This window comes from Phoca vitulina, unplaced genomic scaffold, assembly GCF_004348235.1.
Source record: "Phoca vitulina isolate PV1807 unplaced genomic scaffold, GSC_HSeal_1.0 scaffold28, whole genome shotgun sequence".
In the NCBI taxonomy this organism is placed as follows: domain Eukaryota; kingdom Metazoa; phylum Chordata; class Mammalia; order Carnivora; family Phocidae; genus Phoca; species Phoca vitulina.
In genome coordinates this window covers 21148887-21166998 of record NW_022589731.1, presented here as the reverse complement: position 1 = coordinate 21166998, position 18112 = coordinate 21148887, and the positions used below count along the sequence as shown (strand labels likewise).

Sequence of the window (18112 nt, the reverse complement as noted above, 5' to 3'; positions counted from 1 at the left end):
CAGGAGTCTGTCCTATCGTTAATGAAAGGGGACACAAAGTCACAGAAGTCCCGAAGCGTAGTGACAGTAGGCCGTCACCGGCATCTCGGCATGAAGTGAAGGACTAGGGAAAGGGGAGGAACTGAACCCTGAGGAGTTTGGAAGGACGTCGTCACTGACGCAATGTTAGGCAAACTTGGAAAAGTTGAGTAAAACCATCTCTGAAGTGCCAACATCATTCACTCAACAAATACTTACTGAATGCTTAGTATGTGCGAGGCTCTGTGGTAGACAGCAGTGAGCAGAAGGGACACAAATCCCTGCCTCATGGTGCTCGCCTTCTGGTGGAGGACACCAACCAGAAGCAAGATCAAGAGGTAAAATATATACTTTGTTGGCCCGTGGTGAGCGTCAAGGGGAAAGACCAAAGCAGGAAAAGAGGGTAGGAAGCGGGTCTGGGTTGTGGGGCATGTGGGTCAAAGTGTAGACAGGGTGGCCAGTAAGCCCTCACCGTGCTGACATTTGATAAAAACCGTTACGAGGAGAGGGAGCTAGCCGTTGGGACACCTGAGGCAAGGACATTTCAGACAGAGGAGCAGGCTCGAAGTCCCGAGGCCAGCCTGTGCCAGAGTGTCTGTGGAACATCAGGGGGCCACGTGGCTAGAAGTGTGAGGAGCGAGGGAGTGGTTGGCAATGAGGCCAGAGCCGTTGCCCAGTCCAGAGCCTCCAAGCTTGTTGATCCTGTTAAGTGTTTGGGGTTTTCCTTGGAGTAAGATGAGATGGGAAGCCAGTAGAGACTTGTGAGCAGAGGAAACATGAGCTGACTTTAACAGGGTCACTGCAACTGGGTTGAGAAGGGCTAAGAGTGAAACCAGGAGGCCAGTCAGGAGGCTGCCACGGTGATCTCGGGGAACAGCTGCTCCCAGTGGTGCTCCACGTATTTTGAAAGTAGAACTGACATGATCAGGTTGTTTTCTGTTGCTCCTGTAACAAATCACTGCAAAGCGAGTGGTTATTTATTCTCTTACAGTTTTGTAGGGTAGAAGTCCATCAAGGTTCTCACTGGGTTAAGATCAAGGGGTCGGCAGGGCTGTGTTCCTTTCTGGAGACTCTAGGAGAGAACCCATTTCCTTGTCTTTTCAGCTTTTAGAGGCCACCCACATCATTCCTTGGCTCATGGCCCTCCCTCCATCTTCAAAGCCAACAACACTGCAGCCCTCTGACTATAACTGGGAAAGGTTGTCTGATTTCAGGGCTCTCGAGATTAGATGGACTCACCAGAATAGTCTCCCTAGCTGGAGGGCTTTAACTTGGTGACGTCCTCAGTCCCTTTTGGCCTTCAGAGTACTCATTCCCGGGTTCTGGGGATGAGGACATGCACATCTCTGTAGGCTGTTATTCTGCCTAGTACATCCATTGAAGGATCAGATGTGGAATTTGAGATCAAGAGAAATCAAGAATAATTTCAAATTTTTTGGTTTGAGCAATTGAAAGGAAGTCATTGACTTGGGAGGACCAGGTTTGTGGCTTTGGGGTAAATATCAGGAGCTCAGTTTAGGGCATTCTAGGTTTGAAATGCCTGTTATATATCCAAGTTGGACGTGATGAGTCGGTAGTAGAACACATGAGCCTGAAGTTTAGGGTGAGGACTGACAGCACACATAAGTGGGAGTCCTCATATGGGAGGCATCAAAGCTGGGAGACCGCAGGAGGCCACACAGGCCCCATCGGATCTCCGCAAAGTCCTCACATTGTACGTCTGAGAACTTGATAGGTGTGAAGAATGTATTGTTGGTAAATTGAACATGGAGAAAAATGCAGAAGAGGAACAGCGAACAGCGAAACCTAATCCAGAGTTTCTCAGGACAAATTTCACAATCTTGTCTTACTTAATCCCTTGCAAACTTTACCTTTTCTGTGAACAGTGTTTCTAGAATTAACTGCACCAGAACCAAGGATCGCAATGACTAAGACATAGCTCATCTTACATCAACTTCTGATTCTTTCTTGTTGTAGTAGTTTCATGTTACATTAGATCTGTATTATTTTTCATAAATGCTCGTATAAAAGTTGTAATAGACTCACTTCAAAGGGCAGTCCTTGACAAATTATGCAGTCTACAATTTATATAGAAGAAAGCTTTGAAAAGGAGCAAATACCAACCTTTCAGATTCTTATAGTGGAATGTAGCTGATACTCCTAACACAACAGTTCTTATTAAATTTTATTTTGAGTGGCATGTCACCTACCATATTTGTTTTCCCTTACTGGTACTACTAAATTTGCCAAAGGCCAAAACATGGATCTCTTGTATGTATTTAATTACCTCTAAGAAAATACTGACATGGGTCACGCCAGTAGCAGAATAAATGTGGAGAGGTGTTGTCTATCGTGAAAACTCCGCCACTGCCCCCTCTAAATCTGGGACTCAAACCGTCGAGCAACAGAAAGTCCCTCTGAGTAGTGAAAATAGATCATCGCGAACTTCATAGTGCTGCCCCTCAGACTCACTGGATTCAATATAGAGCCCTTTGAGGCCTCAACCTTTACAAGTATTGTATCTGTCCAACAAGCCTAACTGGTTTCTAACATGCTGAGTAGGAGAGCAGGTCAGAAAAGCAGAGGACAGCCGCACTAGGTAAGCACACGGACCACAGTGTGACGTGGGTGTCGAATCCCTGAGGAAAAGCGGGGCTCCAGACCAGTCTGGCCTTTGATCCCTGAACACTTCAGGGAAGTCTGAGGACATCATTCTGTTTAGGAACTGATGTAATGGTGACCCTGAGTCATGAAGAGAAACTTAGATTGTTTTAGTAGGCAGAGAGGTCTGGTTATCTGTTGCTGCCAAGACCAACGCCCTGGAATGTAGTAGCTTCCAGAAGCGGTGACCGTGTGTTCCCTCTCACGGTTTTTTGGGTTGACTGGGTGGCCGTGGGTGCTGCTTTTGCTGGGTGTTGTGTTGGCTGGGCCTGTGGTCATCTGGAGACTTGACCTGGCTGGAACCATCTTCTGTGGCTTAACCCACGTGGCATGTCTGTGCTTTCTGCCAGAGGAAGCCCAGCTTTGGTCTCTGCCCAGTGGCCTCGCCATGTGGCCTGGGTGTCTCACCGAATGACAGCTGGCTCCAAGAGGGAGTGTTTCAGGCATGTGAATGCCTTGGAAGTGGTTCAGCGTCACTTCACTGCATTCTTTGGATCACAGTGACTCACAGGGCCAGCGACAAAGGGAAGAGGAAGTAGACTCCACCTCTCCAGGGGAGCAGTGACAGAGCATGTGCGGCCATCTTTAATCCAGCCTAACAGAGAAGTTGGTGATGGAGCCGTACAGCGTACGTGTGTGTGGTGAAGGGGCCAGGTGACGCTTCCATCTCTAGAAAGAGGACTGTTTGGAAAACTCGACTCTTTCCTGATGGTTCAAAGTGGTCGATACTTTATAAATAAGATTTTACTTTAAAAGATTATTGCACCTTTACGGAGTATTATAAAACTAAGAAAAACATTTCAAGGGTGTTTATTTGGTAAAAATAATAGCTGTGTTTTTTTAGGTAAAACAGTTCAGAAATAGACCTATGGCAATCATTAATCATAACAACAGCAATTTAATTTACATGTAGAATGAGAACCTCTAGAAGGGATTCTGATCAGAATAAAGGAAAAATTGAATATAAAACCAAATGTTAACTTCTCTTAAGCAGTGGAATTTTCTGATTCTTAGATGACTTCTTAAAGTCATCTTGTCCTGTGATCTCAAGCCCGCGTGTTTCTTGGAGCTGTTCTGTGGATCTGGTCTCACCCATGGGAGCAGCAAAGAGCTGTGACGTTAATCCATACTACATTTGTGTTATTACACCATTCTAATTTTGAAACAACTTTCAGAATGAATTTTGAAGAACCCTACCTTTGAGGGGCTTAAACATCCTTTCTCCCGTCCCTCTGGTTATTAATTTCTCCCTCTTTTGGCCTATTTGTGTGTGAGTTTGTAAAGTCTTGGTCCTGACCTCAAAGTATCCTTAACATGTGTTATTAACTGAAGCCCTGAGGAGGCACTCAACAGGTGTTTCTTGAGTGTGTGTTTCCCCGGAGCCTGACTTGAACAGTGAAGAGCCTTTTTTTTATTACGTAGGATGAGGAGCTAGCCCTGTGAGCCCACTAACCATCTAAAGCAATAGTTAAATAAATGAGGTGCTGTAAAAAGAGTAATTTGACAATATCATGAGTTACAGATTACGCTTTGTTCTTTTTTACTTGAGTTTCTCTGTGTTTTTAGTTTTCACCTGGTTAATGTGAAAAGGGGCTTATTCCCAGGAATATTGATTGGATTTTAAAAAATCAGGATTGAAAGATCACTTACCTGACTTGTAGGGAATAAGCTACTGGTGTAAATTTGCCCTTGCTTGGGTAATTTCTCTTCTTCATTTAAAATAAATATTTTCTGGGCGCCTGGGTGGCTCAGTCGGTTAAGCATCTGCCTTCGACTCAGGTCATGATCTCGGGGTCCTGGGATCGAGCCTCATGTTGGGCTCCCTGCTCAGCAGGGAGTCTGCTTCTCCCTCTCCTCTGCCCCCTTCCCCCCAACTTGCTCTCTCTCAAATAAATAGATAAATGAAATCTTTAAAAATAAATAAATGTTTTCTTCTGTTGTTGCTTGAATTAGATATTTTGGGATCAAGACCCTGGAATCTCAAGAAATGTGCTTGAGGCTTCTGGTTTGATTAAACAAACGAAAGACCTTATTAATAAAAGCGAGCTATAGCCTCCGAGGGGAAAAAAAATAAAGCCACTTCCCTCACCTGTCATTGTAGACTGGCATAAGCAAATCTAAATGAAGTTTTTAAAAACACTCTCCTTTAAGCTAGAGGATTTCTTAATTAAAACAAAATAGACTGTCTGGTAACCAGGTTAGGGAAGACTCCCTGGCCCTCAACAGTTTTCCCTGTTACAGGATCCAGCATCTGTTTTGTAGTGGGGTGAGAGACCACGTGATAGAGCCTCACAACCACCACACCCCGGCTCGCTGTCGGCGCCGGTGCCAGAGGTCAGGCTGAGAGCACCAGGTCCAGTGTGGAACTGTCCCCAAGCTGGCCGGGAGAAAATTGCAGCTCATCAAACTTGAAGAGCTAGCCTGAATTACTCCTAGCCTTTCGAAGAGGCAGCAGAAATGACAGGCAGGAACCAGCTCGCGGAAGAAAGCCAGTTAACGCTTTTGTTTTGAAGGCCTGTGCTTTTTCTTTTGAGCATCTCGTATGTGTACCTGATTTTCCTTCTTTTGTTGGTGTGTTTGTAGGGTGGTGTATGGACAGTCATTTAACGTGCAGAAGAGCGCTTACGTGAGCTGGTACCGGAGGCAGCACGGCAAAGAAGACCGGATGCGGATCCGAGGAATTAACTTGCTAAGACTTTGAGCTGAAGTCTTGGCGATTGAGGCGCCCAAGTTTGTATCCGTAGACTCTCAGCGCTGTTTGCAGTGGCTTATTGTCGGAACAGCTTGACCGTAGGATGCCAGCTACTTAAGCTCCCTCTTGGACAGGATGGAAGAGCAGGGACTGGGATGCCCAGGCTCTGCCTCTGAGAAACGCTACTTCCCCGAATCCCTGGATTCCAGTGATGGGGATGAGGAGGGGGTTTTGGCTTGTGAGGATTTGGAACTTAACCCTTTTGATGGATTGCCATATTCATCGCGTTATTACAAACTTCTAAAAGAGAGGGAAGATCTTCCGATATGGAAAGAGAAATACTCCTTTATGGAGAATCTGCTTCAGAATCAAATTGTGATCGTTTCAGGAGATGCCAGATGTGGGAAGAGCTCTCAGGTGAGTAGGCATTACGACATGCCATTTGCTCTATGTGTTGTACTTTTTTATTACTTAAGTGCAATGTCAGTGTTCAGTTTTAATAATGATATCGAAACCAGAAAAACCCAAAACAGAACAAAAAGAGCGTTAGCAATTCAGGCACAACAAGTAAGTTACGGTCCTAGTTTTATTTCTTAAAGCCAGCTGAGTAACAGTTAATTATACCTCTGTGGATATTGTGTTTAGTGTGCCAGTAAATTTTCTCTAGAGTGGTAGATAAAAATCCATTCAAATTATTTCATGGTTCGTATTACATTTAAAAGATACGATAGGTGTTATTTGCCTGCCACAGATTTGGGGATTGTCATGTTCATGTGCCCAGCAGTCTGATGATCGTGAGGTGTTTGGTCATGCTTCATGGTGAAGCTGGTTAAATTACAGAAATTCAACAGCACAGAAAATTTTTATTTTCCAGACTATAAGAAATAAGTGAGTGGTCAAATATCATCCTGGCTCAAGGTCCTACATTTTGGGATCTAGTATGGAGGATAGAATTAGGGTAGTTAATGAAAACATAATGTCCAGCCTGTTCTTATACCTGAACTTCTAGATTTGATTTTAGTAGTATCTGTATTTTGGTTTTTAAATTCTAAAGCAAGCAGTATTTTTATTACAAAATTCATGTATGGATTCTTGCAATGTAAGAATTAGAATAGACCATAAAGATAATCTGACAGAATGCCTTCATTTTTCAGATGATGAAACTGGCCCAGAGGGATTTGATAATTTGTGTAATGTCACACAACTTCCTAAACTGCAATTCCAAGGATACTTTCTACTGTACATTACCACGTTCAGGTTGTTTGTTACCTCTGAGGCTTACTTGTTCTGACTTGAAGAGAGAAAGGATGGACAATAGGTGGTTTTTCTTAGAGCTACCAATGTGGAGGGTTTGCTATGAATTGTTATTTGTTACAGTGAGTTGTTACAATGAATGCTTTTGGTTTGTCAGCAGGAAGCTACTGTTGAAAACTGGGTACAATAATCCTCATTTCTGTGGACAAATGGCAAGTTAAAAAATCATTTGAAGTTGTTATTTTGCAATAATTCAGACTTAGGAAAAGTTGCAAAAATAGGACAAAGATTTTCCATATGTTGTTCACCCAGCTTTCCTAAGTGTTAATATTTTACATTTGCTTTATCATTCTCTCTCTTTCCATGCACACATGCACACACATACAGACATGTACAGTTTTTATTCTGAACTCTTTAAAAGTTGATGATATGATGCCCTTTGCCTCCAAATACTTCAAGTATTTACTAAAAACAGGGCACAGCCACACTGTAATTATCAAAGTCAGGAATGTAGAATTGACATTTCATGATTACCTAATGTACAGATACTCAAATTTCATCACTTTTCCTACTAATGTTCTTTATAATAAAGTATTTTTCTGGTCTAGAACCCAATCCAAATTACATTGCATGTAATTTCCATTTCTCTTTTCTCACCTCTAATCTGAAATAGCTGCTCAGTTTTTCCTTGTCCTTCATGACCTTGACATTTCTGAGGAGTACCGCTAGGTGTTTTGTACAACATCCCTCAGTTTGATCCTGTCTGACATTTCCTTAGGATTAGATTCCAGTTACGCATTTGCAGCGGGAAGACCACGCAAGTGCTCTGGTGTCCTCAGTGCATCCTATCAGGAGGCATAATAAGATTTCTCCCCTGACGTTAATTAAATTTGATAACTTGGTAAGGTGGTGATTGTCTTGTTCTTCATCGTAAAGTCACTGTCTTCCCCCATCATTTAAAAGCTGTGGGGAGATTCTCGTACCCATTGCCTACTTGAAGAAGTAAGACACTGTTATTCTCAGAGGCTGTCTGTGTGGCCCTTCCCCATACTTTATCCTCTTTCCTCCACAAAGTAACTTGTATTAATCATTTCTTGCTTTTCTTTATAGCTTTACCGTGGTTTTTGGTTAAAAACGCTGTTATTTCGGTTAGCCAGTTTTTCACTATTAAATGAACATATTGTGTTCTTCTGAGACCAGCTTGTCTTGCCCACGTGTTACTGACATTCAGCCATAACAGTGATGCTCTAACCTGAGTCAATCAGACTCACCTGGAAGCCTTCCAGAACCGACTTGCCGCTCCACACCCCCCACCCCCCCACCCCCGCCTCAGTATCTAATCCAGTAGGTATGGGGAGGAGAGCTGGGGTGGTTAACAAACCTGCAGGTGATGCTAATGCTGGTGGTCTTGAGAAACCATGCTTTGAGAACCACGGATGATTCTGATGCTTTATAGCTGGGCTTCCTTTGTTTTTCCTTTTAATGACATCCCATTGTGAGAATATACCAGTTTATATATCCATTCTCCTGATGATGGGCACTTGGGTTGCTTCCAGTGTTTGGCTGTTCCAACAGTGTTGTGTTGAGCATTTTTGGTTGTTGTTGTTTTTTTGTTTGTTTTGTTTTTTAAAGTAGGCATAGAGCCCAATGCAAGGCTTGAACTCACAACCCTGAGATCAAGGCCTGAGCTGAACTCGAGTCAGACACTTAACCGACTGAGCCACCTGGGTGCCCCATGATGAGCATTTTTGTATAAATCTTCTGTTAAATATTTTCAAGAGTTTTTACATAATGGAGTAAAAAAAAATCAGTGTTTCACTTAAAAAAAAGTAAAATAAAAGATATGGGGAGATACTTAGAGACTATATAAAGTACGCTTCTCATCATGCGTTTGCCTACTGGTTTTATTTAGCATCCTTAGATCATTCTTTGACATTATTACACTGGTGGTAACCAAATTGGTGATTTTTCTAATTCTGACATTCCTTTTACATTTAATATTTGGACTTCTTCTGAAAAGCTAAACTTCCTCTTTGTTATTTATCTGTTCATTTATTTCAATGTGGGCTCATAATTCTTTCTTCTATGGATTATAATTCATTACTCAGCCCATTTATTTTGTTTCTCAAATTGTCCCTGATATGGCCTGTGGGAACCCCTTCAGGATGACTCCTGTGTCCTTATGACATGCCCCCTGGTTCTTGAGCACTTCTTTGCTCTTTCCCAGTAAGATATTTCAGGCTCCACTAGTGTCTGTTCCAGTCTTAGAAATAGCCATTTTTCTCAAGGAGCCCTGCTTCCTTTTAGTGGAGAATTGTACTTAGAAACCAAGATGGGGACACTAAGTGGCATTGCCATCGGCTTGTCATTGCTTCCAGGCCCTGTCCGTTAACAGAGCAAGGAAGTAAATGTGTGGGGGGGATGTATGGCTACCCCCTCTCGATACCTCTAACTCTGCTTCTCTGTCTCTAGCTCTTTCTGTTTCTCTTTCTCATGTATTTGTCTCTCTCTATATATTTATCTTTATTTCTCTCTTTGTGTATTTTAAAAACCACAAATTCATGCTGATGCCTCTGGTTCCATGTCCATACCACAAGGTTCATTGTTTTTGCCCATTTCCCATGTGTAACTCCATTCTCTAACTGTGGGAAACCTGCCACTCATTATTCGCGATAGCTTTACTTGTTCAGTCTTAGAAACATGCTCATAATGTAGTTTCAGAATTGCTAGCCCACACTTTTGGCTAAAAAAAAAATTAAATATATACTCCTTGAGTTTTCTTTTAGAATTTGTGATCTTTAAGGACAAGGATTATCATACATTTGTAATATGTTAATACCTAGCAGTGGTTTCTCCTGTCATCTTTGACTTCTCAACCATTTTCACAAATAATGCTTGTTTTCTGTTAATTGGGAAGTCTGTGTATCGACAGGGTGGCAGAAATCAAAATAGTACTCAAATGATGGGAAAATGGGCCAATTCTAAACTAATTTAAATACTGGGAGCATTGGTGGTTTTCTCAATTCTGGAAACAACCTGATTATTTTTTACAGAGAGCTTCCAAGACTATTTTGTTCTTCAGAGTTTTAAGCCTTTCAAACAAAAGTTTGTCATTAGACCCAAGCCTTCTAAAGAGGACCACAAATATTTTGCAGGATCCTAAAAATTTCATCTCTCTTTGGTCCAGCTGGCGTTTTGTGACTGCCCTAGGGAAAATAGGACAACCTTTCATATATTTATAGAGCCTTTTCCTATTGCCTTTTTTGGGGGCAGCTTTATAAAAAAAGCCTGAAAGAGAATGAAATATTTTTAGAACTATCTATTTTACTTGCGTCTCCTTCTCTAGCTTTTGTCCTGAAATTTCCCAGGAAATGGATGGGTTAGTGAGGTGGATAAGTGCGATGTGCCTGAGACTTCACCTACATTAAGAAACTATATGGTATAGAACATCTCCACCCTATTAATTGAGTAAACATGCCGACCATTTTCTGCTGGTAGATTCTACCTGTGTTCACTCCATGTCGAGATATGTACAAATTATGATATCCAGGGACATGGGACGTATGATTCAGAAGGGGACCCACTCCTCAGTAATGTATCCTTAGGAGCACGCTCAGGCACAGGCACTTTGCAGGACTGTTTTTGTAAGGACTCATACCTTTGGGTGAATCAGTGGTGCTGAAGGTTCCTTCCAACTTTTGGATTCCCTGGTTGTGGTACTGGAATAAGAGGGAGAGATCAGAGCGTTGGCGCTGGCTGCAGCCCCCGTGGTCCTAGAAAGTGGAGGAGGAACCGGGCTGGCACGGACAGAGGAGTGATGGGAAACGGGGGCTTGTGGGGGCCTTTGGGACCAGGGTGTATTAACAGGAGCAGCGTTGTGTCTCATAGATGACTTTTGTCTCGCTTCATTTATGCACGTATCCATCAGTGAGCTGAGACCGTCTCTGGCAGTGGGTGCAAGGACAGGGAGTTCTACACGGATGTGGCTGTCCTCTCGCCCCAGTGGCAGCCGTGGGCCCGCACACGGATGCCGCTGCCGCTGCTGCTGTCCCGGATTGGGCCCACCTGCGGGCCCCGGGCCCCAGCTCTCCCAAGCCCAGCCGCCGGCCTCCGGGCCTGTTGCCTGGAGAATGGAGCATCTTCGCTTCACTTTGAATTTGTACAACTTGGAGAACTCCAGCCACTAATTTAAGCTGATGAAGCCTTGATGTAGATTAGATTCTGGTTACTCAGAGGACTCCTCTTACCTACTCTCATGCTGCAGATGGGCCAGAGTCCTGGTGATCTGCTTTCAGGCGGGAGACAGGAGCTGGGGACGCACATTCTTACTGTGCACTCTAACACTGATTGCCTTGCACACCCCAGAGGCAGCTGAGCTGGGCTTTGGGACAGAGCGGGGGCATGCTTCAGGCTTTAACACGCTTGGCACATCACATGGTCCAGGAAATGGCATTTAAAAAATGGGTTGAGGGAGGGATGCCTGGGTGGCTCAGTCAGTGAAGCGTCTGCCTTCGGCTCAGGTCATGATCCCGGGGTCCTGGGGTCGAGCCCCGTGTTGGGCTCCCTGCTCGGCGGGAAGCCTGCTTCTCCTTCTCCCTCTGCCTCTCTCCCCCTGTCAAATAAATAAATAAAATCTTTTAAAAAAGAAGTAAAAATGGGTTGAGGGAGTTTGAAACAATTGTGAGGTGAGTTCTGAATGAAAATATTTGCAGTTGTGATTTCTAGTAGGCAGAGTTTCTAGACCAAACATACAAATTTGGGGGTTGTCTATTGCCCAGACGCCCAGATAAGTGTGTAAATAGGTTTATTTTTGTCGTGTGTTAAAAGAGCAGTTTCTGTTCTCCCCCTCAGTGGCCCGAGGTGACCTCTGAAAGTGGTTCGCTATTCGCTTGACCCAGAAAACCCTACAAAATCATGCAAATCAAGAGGCTCAAGTCTGCGTGTTCACTTGAAGAACACACGTGAAAGTGCCCAGGCCATCAAGGGTGTGCAGATCTGAAAAGCCACCAGGTAGTGAAGGATGTCACTTTGTAGAAGCTGTGTGTGTGCCCCTCCGTCGCTGCTGGTGGAGCTGGTCCGTGGGCCCGGGCCAAGCGGGGGGCTGCACACAGGGTCGGGGGCCCAAGAAGAGTGCTGCAAATGCAGAGAGTCATTCTGAACATAAGGGTTTAGATGTCGATTCTCTGGTCATGGAGCACGTGCAGACAAACAAAGCCCCCAAGATGCGGCCTGGAACTTACAGGGTTCGTGGTTGGATTCACCCCTACGTGAGCTCGCCCTGCCACACGGAGTGATCATCCTGACTGAAGAAGACCAGATTGTTCCCTAAACCAAAAGAGGAGGTTGCACAGAAGAAAAAGCTATCCCAGAAGAAACTGAAGAAACAAAACCTTATGGGCCCGGGAGTAAATTCTGCATAGAATAAATGCAAAAAAAAAAAAAAAAAGGCGGTTTCCTATTTTGTTCACCAGATTGTACGGCTTTTGCTAAGTTCTTTTTTTTTCTTTTAATTTTATTTGACAGAGCACAAGCAGGGGGAAGAAGGAGAGGGAAAAGCAGGCTCCTCGCTGAGCAGGGAGCCCGAAGTGGGGCTCGATCCCAGAACCCTGGGATCATGACCTGAGCTGAAAGCAGACACTTAACCGACTGAGCCACCCAGGTGCCCTTTTGCTAAGTTCTGAAGTGTTACTTAAGGCAAAAAGCGGCCTAGTACTCAGTGTTTCTCTCTACAAAGAGTAAAGCCAAATGATTTATAGAAAGGTGTAGGTAGTTAAGCTGTCCAGGTTCTTGTGGTACCAACTTATAATATGTTCTGGATGCCAGGGGGCAGGGGACCATCTTCCGCAGAGAAACCATGGAGGGTGGAATGAACTCTCGAACAGGTGCATAACTCATTGGTGAGAGGCTAAGGTATATTGGGACAAAGAAAAAGCCACTCCCAGAGGGGAGTCAGAATCAGGCCACAGAAGGCCACAGTGTTTATTGTTGGCACAGAGAATGCAGGCGTGCCCTGTGACGCTGTAATTCTGGTGTCCCTGGAAATGATGAAATGTCCACATTTCTAGCAGTTGCTGAATCATACTTTTTTCAGCCGATACTTGAGTTTGCTAAGGTATCACACTTGACAATGGGCCTTGGCTGGCTTAGTGATTCAAAAGGTGCATAAAGCCAGAGGAATTGTACTGAGCAGGACAGGTGAGTTCGTATTTCCTTTCCCGTGCGTGAGCGTCACTCGCTGCTACTGTCCGTGTGTAACTGTTCCCGCAGGGGCTGTGCATCGTGGGCAGTCAGAGCGACACTTGAGTGGGCTGTCTGCAGTGAGCCGTGGCTTGCGCTCCACTTGTCATTCGGCTGTGTCAGCAAACATCCCCACATTAAGCACAGTGTATGCATGTGGCCAGTCTTTCACTGGTTATTTTAACGGATATAATTTAGAAGAGCTGTTCCCACTTCTCAATTTTTTTGCCTTGTAGGTGAAATAATTCGCTCAGTTGTGGAGGGGGACAAAAAAGGACAATGAAGACTGTTGGATTGTTATATTTATTGCACTTCCAGACCTATATGACATTTATACCATTATAAATGCCCTATAATAATCTAATCTTGCAGCATTTGTTTATATGAGTAGATAGAAAAGAAATGCAGTCAAAATCCCAATCAGTAGCTTGGGAACGTGGCCCGTAATTGTTTGAATCATGTAGCATTCCAGACTTTGAAAGCCAGCTATCCTGGATCATAGAATAATAACCATGTCGAATATATTCAGATGTTCTAGCGAAACTGGATGGCGTAATTTCAGCAACAGTTCTCCCTGTGTAAAACAGTGCGGGTGGTCATCATAGTGTTGTGTGTTGACACTGTCGTTAGCCTGGAAAGAGTGATTAATTAAACATGTTGACAGCTGAGAGTCTCGCGGCTTCCATTGCCACCTTTGTATGAAGATGCTTGGAAGCACCTGCGTGTGGTGGAAATTACGCTAGACGAGAAGTGGGAGGATTGAGACCAGTTCGGGCTGGGCTGCACACTGGCAGGAGGACTCAGGCAAGGCACCCTTCTAAGACTTTGCTCGTGTGTAAAATGAGAGTGTGGCCGACGTGCCTTCCAGAGATTTCCTCCAGCTCTGAAATCCTGTGATCCCTACGCCTACCTTGAGCTCCGGCCCCTCGGCGCTCCTGGCCTGTCAGTTGCTCTCAGGTTGGCTGCACCTGGATGTGCACCCTTAACAACCCGCTAACACTTTCCTCACTCGCGAAGGTCAAAGGTCGTCTCCCTCCCCTCCTAGCTCCTCGCTCCCTCACAAACGCACCCTCTGCTGTTTAGCTTCATTCATTCTATTTTATTTTACTTTCCAGTTTTCTATTCTTGATGGTTGGTGATACTCACCCTACTATTCTTAGTTAGAAATCTTAGAATATTTGTTTCTTCTTATGCATAGTTACTCAGCTTGTGAGTACTACTCATGCTTTCTTTGTAGTTAAATGTCCCTTGGTTTTATTACTTCTCAGTTCTGAGTCCAAGCCTTTTCCTTTTCTTCCTCTGATTATTATTACGATATCCTTAACCTTCCATCCATCCAAATATTTATTATCCCTATTATGTGTGTCAGGCCCTCTGTTAAGGATTGGGGAAAATATGAACCACACACATCCAGCTTAAGGACTCTCCAGTCTAGTGGGGAGACAAAAATTCAAACAAATGGTTTTATTTTATTTTATTTATTTGAGAGAGAGAGAGCATGAGCAGGCTGAGGGGCAGAGGGAGAAGCAGACTCCCTGCTGAGCAGAGAACCTGACTCCGGGATCATGACCTGAGCCGAAGGCAGACACGTAACCAACTGAGCCACCCAGGCGCCCCTCAAACGAATGGTTTTAATACGGTTTTCACAAGAATGATACTTAAAGTCTCAGCTAGACACCTAGAGAGTGGACCGTGATATGAAGGGAATCAGGTTAAAAAGCAAGGGTTTGGCAAGAATTAAAAAATTACTTGCTAGGGAATGAGGGGACAGAAAATTTGTGTGGAAAAAAGAAAAATTTAAGTCAATTCCCAGTGGGGTGATCTGGTGACGGTGAAGCAATTCAAGGTAGAGCATACAGAATCATAGGCTTTTAAAATATTTTTGGAAAGTATAAGGAATTTGTTCATTCATCAAATATTTATTGAGTAAAATTACTTGAGATTATTTGGTGACCAAGATAGACAGATCTCTGGTCTCCCAGAGCTCATAGTGTGGCGGGCTGGGTGGACCCCAGGAACAGACCAGCAGCGGCAGGAAGGGTCATCAGTGTATGGTCGTTGGGTAGTGCCCTATGGGATCTAAGTAAGCCTTGTGGAGCAAATGTCCCAGGAGCTTAGACTCGAAGGTAACTCATCCCTTCAACCCATTTTATGGAGAAGAAACTGAAGCTTAGAGAAATTGTGATTTACAAATAACAAACTAGTTGGGGCGCCTGGCTGACTCAGTCAGAAGAGTATACAACTCTTGATCTCAGGGTCGTGAGTTCAAGCCCCACCTTGGGTGAAGAGATTACTAAACAAACAAACCAAATAATAAACTAGTAGCAAGCCAGGCCTGGAAGTCTGGACTGTGGTCCCTGGAGTACCTGGTCGTTCCCTGCTGTGCCCTGATGCCACATTCTCTGGGTGCAGTACCTTAAACCTTCATCTTTCACAGAACAAAGTGGGTGCTGAATAAATTAATTACTGATTAGTTTTCAACCTGTTGACAAGGCTGACACCTATCTTAAAATGAAGGAACTACATTTGCACTATTAATCATCAGGGATTAGCATTCTATAGCAGTTCATTTTGGAGTTACTTATGATTTCTGGTTGTGTTTATTTTTCAAATTATAGTGAGGATTATAATCTAGGAGTTCTATGATGGCTCTACTAAATAGCACATCTCAAAATAATTAAACATGTTAAAACCTTTAAGTACCTTAGATCTATTTAAAAACCCTCTTGGAATGATTTATTTTAAAGACACATGTAACAAAGCATGGCTTACTGACGGTGCTAAGGTTACAGCATACAGATGAAACAGGTACTTTCTACTCTACTCATTATTGCACAAATGAACTTGATAAAGCCAATTGCTCTATAATACATTTTCAGTAAAAGGATTTTTAATATAAATGACTCAACAGCAGCCTTGGAATTGACTCTTTCCAAATCTGGATGGATTGGTTGACTAGCTCAGTGGGCTTATTTTACATCGTATTTAGATGTTAAACGCTGTGAGATTTCCTTTTAGCTTCTGTTACCAGGGAAATGTTGAGTAGGCTTAGCTGGTTATTTTGTTATGATCATTTAGGTTTAAATGTGCATGCTTTAATTTGGAGTCACTATTTTTCATCAAAATGCTATTTAATATTTACATTGCTTAAAACATAGTAGTTGATACCAGAAGCCATATTTTTTTTAGATTTTACTTAAATTCAACCTAGTTAACATACAGTGTAACCAGAAGCCATATTTTTGATGGAGCTCTCTTGTAACCAGGAAGAAAATAACAGTCTGTAAAGACATGAGTCTTTTCAGAAACCCAGCTGAGGTTAAAAATCTTTTTTTTTATTTTGCTTTTATTTTTATCTGCATTTTTTTTTCATCTGGAGGAAGTCAAACTTTCCCAGTCCCTGCTAACCCTTAAACTTTTTAATAGGAATGATTCTGTGCATAAGCACAGATGGTTCAGATTTTCACTGAGTGAGATGTAGTGTAGCCCACTGGTGATCCACTGGTGGAAGAAACAATTCTTTATAAGATGAACCCTGGTCTTTTGGTGGTTCTCCCAGAGGAAGCTGATCCTGTCTCATTTTCCCCGTGAAAGGTTCCTCAGTGGTGCGCCGAGTACTGCCTCTCCATCCACTACCAGCACGGGGGCGTGGTGTGCACACAGGTGCACAAGCCCACGGCGGTGCAGCTCGCCCTCCGCGTGGCAGACGAGATGGATGTGAACATTGGCCATGAAGTTGGCTACGTGATCCCCTTTGAAAACTGCTGCACCAGCGAAACCATCCTGAGGTGGGTGTGGGGAGCTTGGGCCTGCTGTGCCTGATGACGCTCGGCTTGTGTTCTACCATCCTAGAGGAGCGTGTTCCTGTGTTCTACATTTTAGACATCTATACTGTGTCCTAGTAACGGGCCGCTCCGTCTCCAGCCAGACGTGCACTGGCGGTTTTCCTACACGGACATCATCAGGGATTTCTTGTCTAAACTTCTTCTGTATCTCCCCATAATCCTCAGGGAAAAGGTACGACTTGTTAGGTTGGACCCAAAGGCCCTCAAGCTTGGGCTTCTCAAGCTCCTCATGATGGGTCCATACAAGTTATCTGTGCAACAGGCAAGCTGACACATACGTGTGGTCCTCTTGTGCCCCTGTGCCCTCTGCTTGGAATGCCGATGGCTCTTCTGGGGTTGGCTAATTCCTTCTAGGCATGCAAGACTCCATGCAAGGGTCACCTACTCCAGGAAGGCTTCCCTTCACCCTCCTGTACTGTACCTTAGAAAATACTCGGCCGGACCTCTATAAAACTTGGTACCAGCCTCCATCATGGCAGGTTTGATCAGTGTTTGTCTAACTCTACTTTTCAGAGTTTTATAGGTTCCAAGGATCCTTCTCAGTAGCTACCACAAGCTGAGGGAGAAAGGCATCTTTTTATCTCTGTTTTTAGCTTCACTGTGAGATTTCCTTTGCACAGAGGGTTCTAAGAGCTTAACACACAGAGGAAAAGAGAAAAGAAAAAATATAATTGAAAAAAAGCAGTGCTCTGGGCCAGTGTTTCTCCAGAAGTTTTATATCATGGCCCACCTAGAAAGTGAACATACCTAACAGCACCTCACGGAGATGGTCAAAGCTGCTTGGCCACCCCAAGGGCTTCAGGGCCCCAGGCGCTGCCTGACCACTCCAAGGGCTGAGGAGACAAGTGTCTTAGGAACAGTGCATTCGCACATCTGTAGCTCCTTTATGTGACACACCACTGGGGAGGCTCTGCTTTAGTGTAACAGGGATGGTATGTATGGTATGGTGTGGTGTGGTACGGTGTGGTGTGGTGGCGTATGGTATGATGTGGTGTGGTACTGTGTGGTGTGGAACTGTGTGGTGTGGTGTGTGGTATAGTACTGTGTGGTGTGGTATGGTGTGGCGTGATACGGTGTGATGTATGGTACAGTGTGGTATGGTGTGTTGTATGGTGTGTGGGGTGGTATGGGGTGATGTGATGTGATGTGGTATGGTACGGTGTGGTATGGTGGGGTGGTGTGGTGTGGTGTGGTACGGTGTGGTGTGGTGTGGTATGGGGTGGTACGGTGCAGTACGGTGTTGTACGGTATGGTGTGGTACGGTGTGGTGTGTGGTACGGTGTGGTGTGTGGTATGGTGTGTGGTATGATGTGGTGTGGTTTGGTGTGTGGTGTTGTGTGGTGTGGTGTGGTACAGTGTGGTGTGTTGTGTGGTATGGTGTGGTGTAGTGTGGTACGCTGTGGTG

At 44.2% G+C, this 18112-nt stretch overlaps 1 protein-coding gene across 2 annotated transcripts in view; it reads left to right on the top strand.

The window, feature by feature from the left end:
* DHX32 (DEAH-box helicase 32 (putative)) overlaps positions 1-18112 on the top strand; it is a 51417-nt gene that overhangs the window by 9329 nt on the left and 23976 nt on the right. For both annotated transcript variants that reach the window (XM_032423082.1, XM_032423081.1), the window contains exons 2-3: positions 5263-5788; positions 16457-16650. In XM_032423082.1, coding sequence (XP_032278973.1) covers positions 5507-5788; positions 16457-16650 — 476 coding nt within the window. In that variant the 5' untranslated portion in view covers positions 5263-5506. The remainder of the gene's footprint in view (positions 1-5262; positions 5789-16456; positions 16651-18112) is intronic.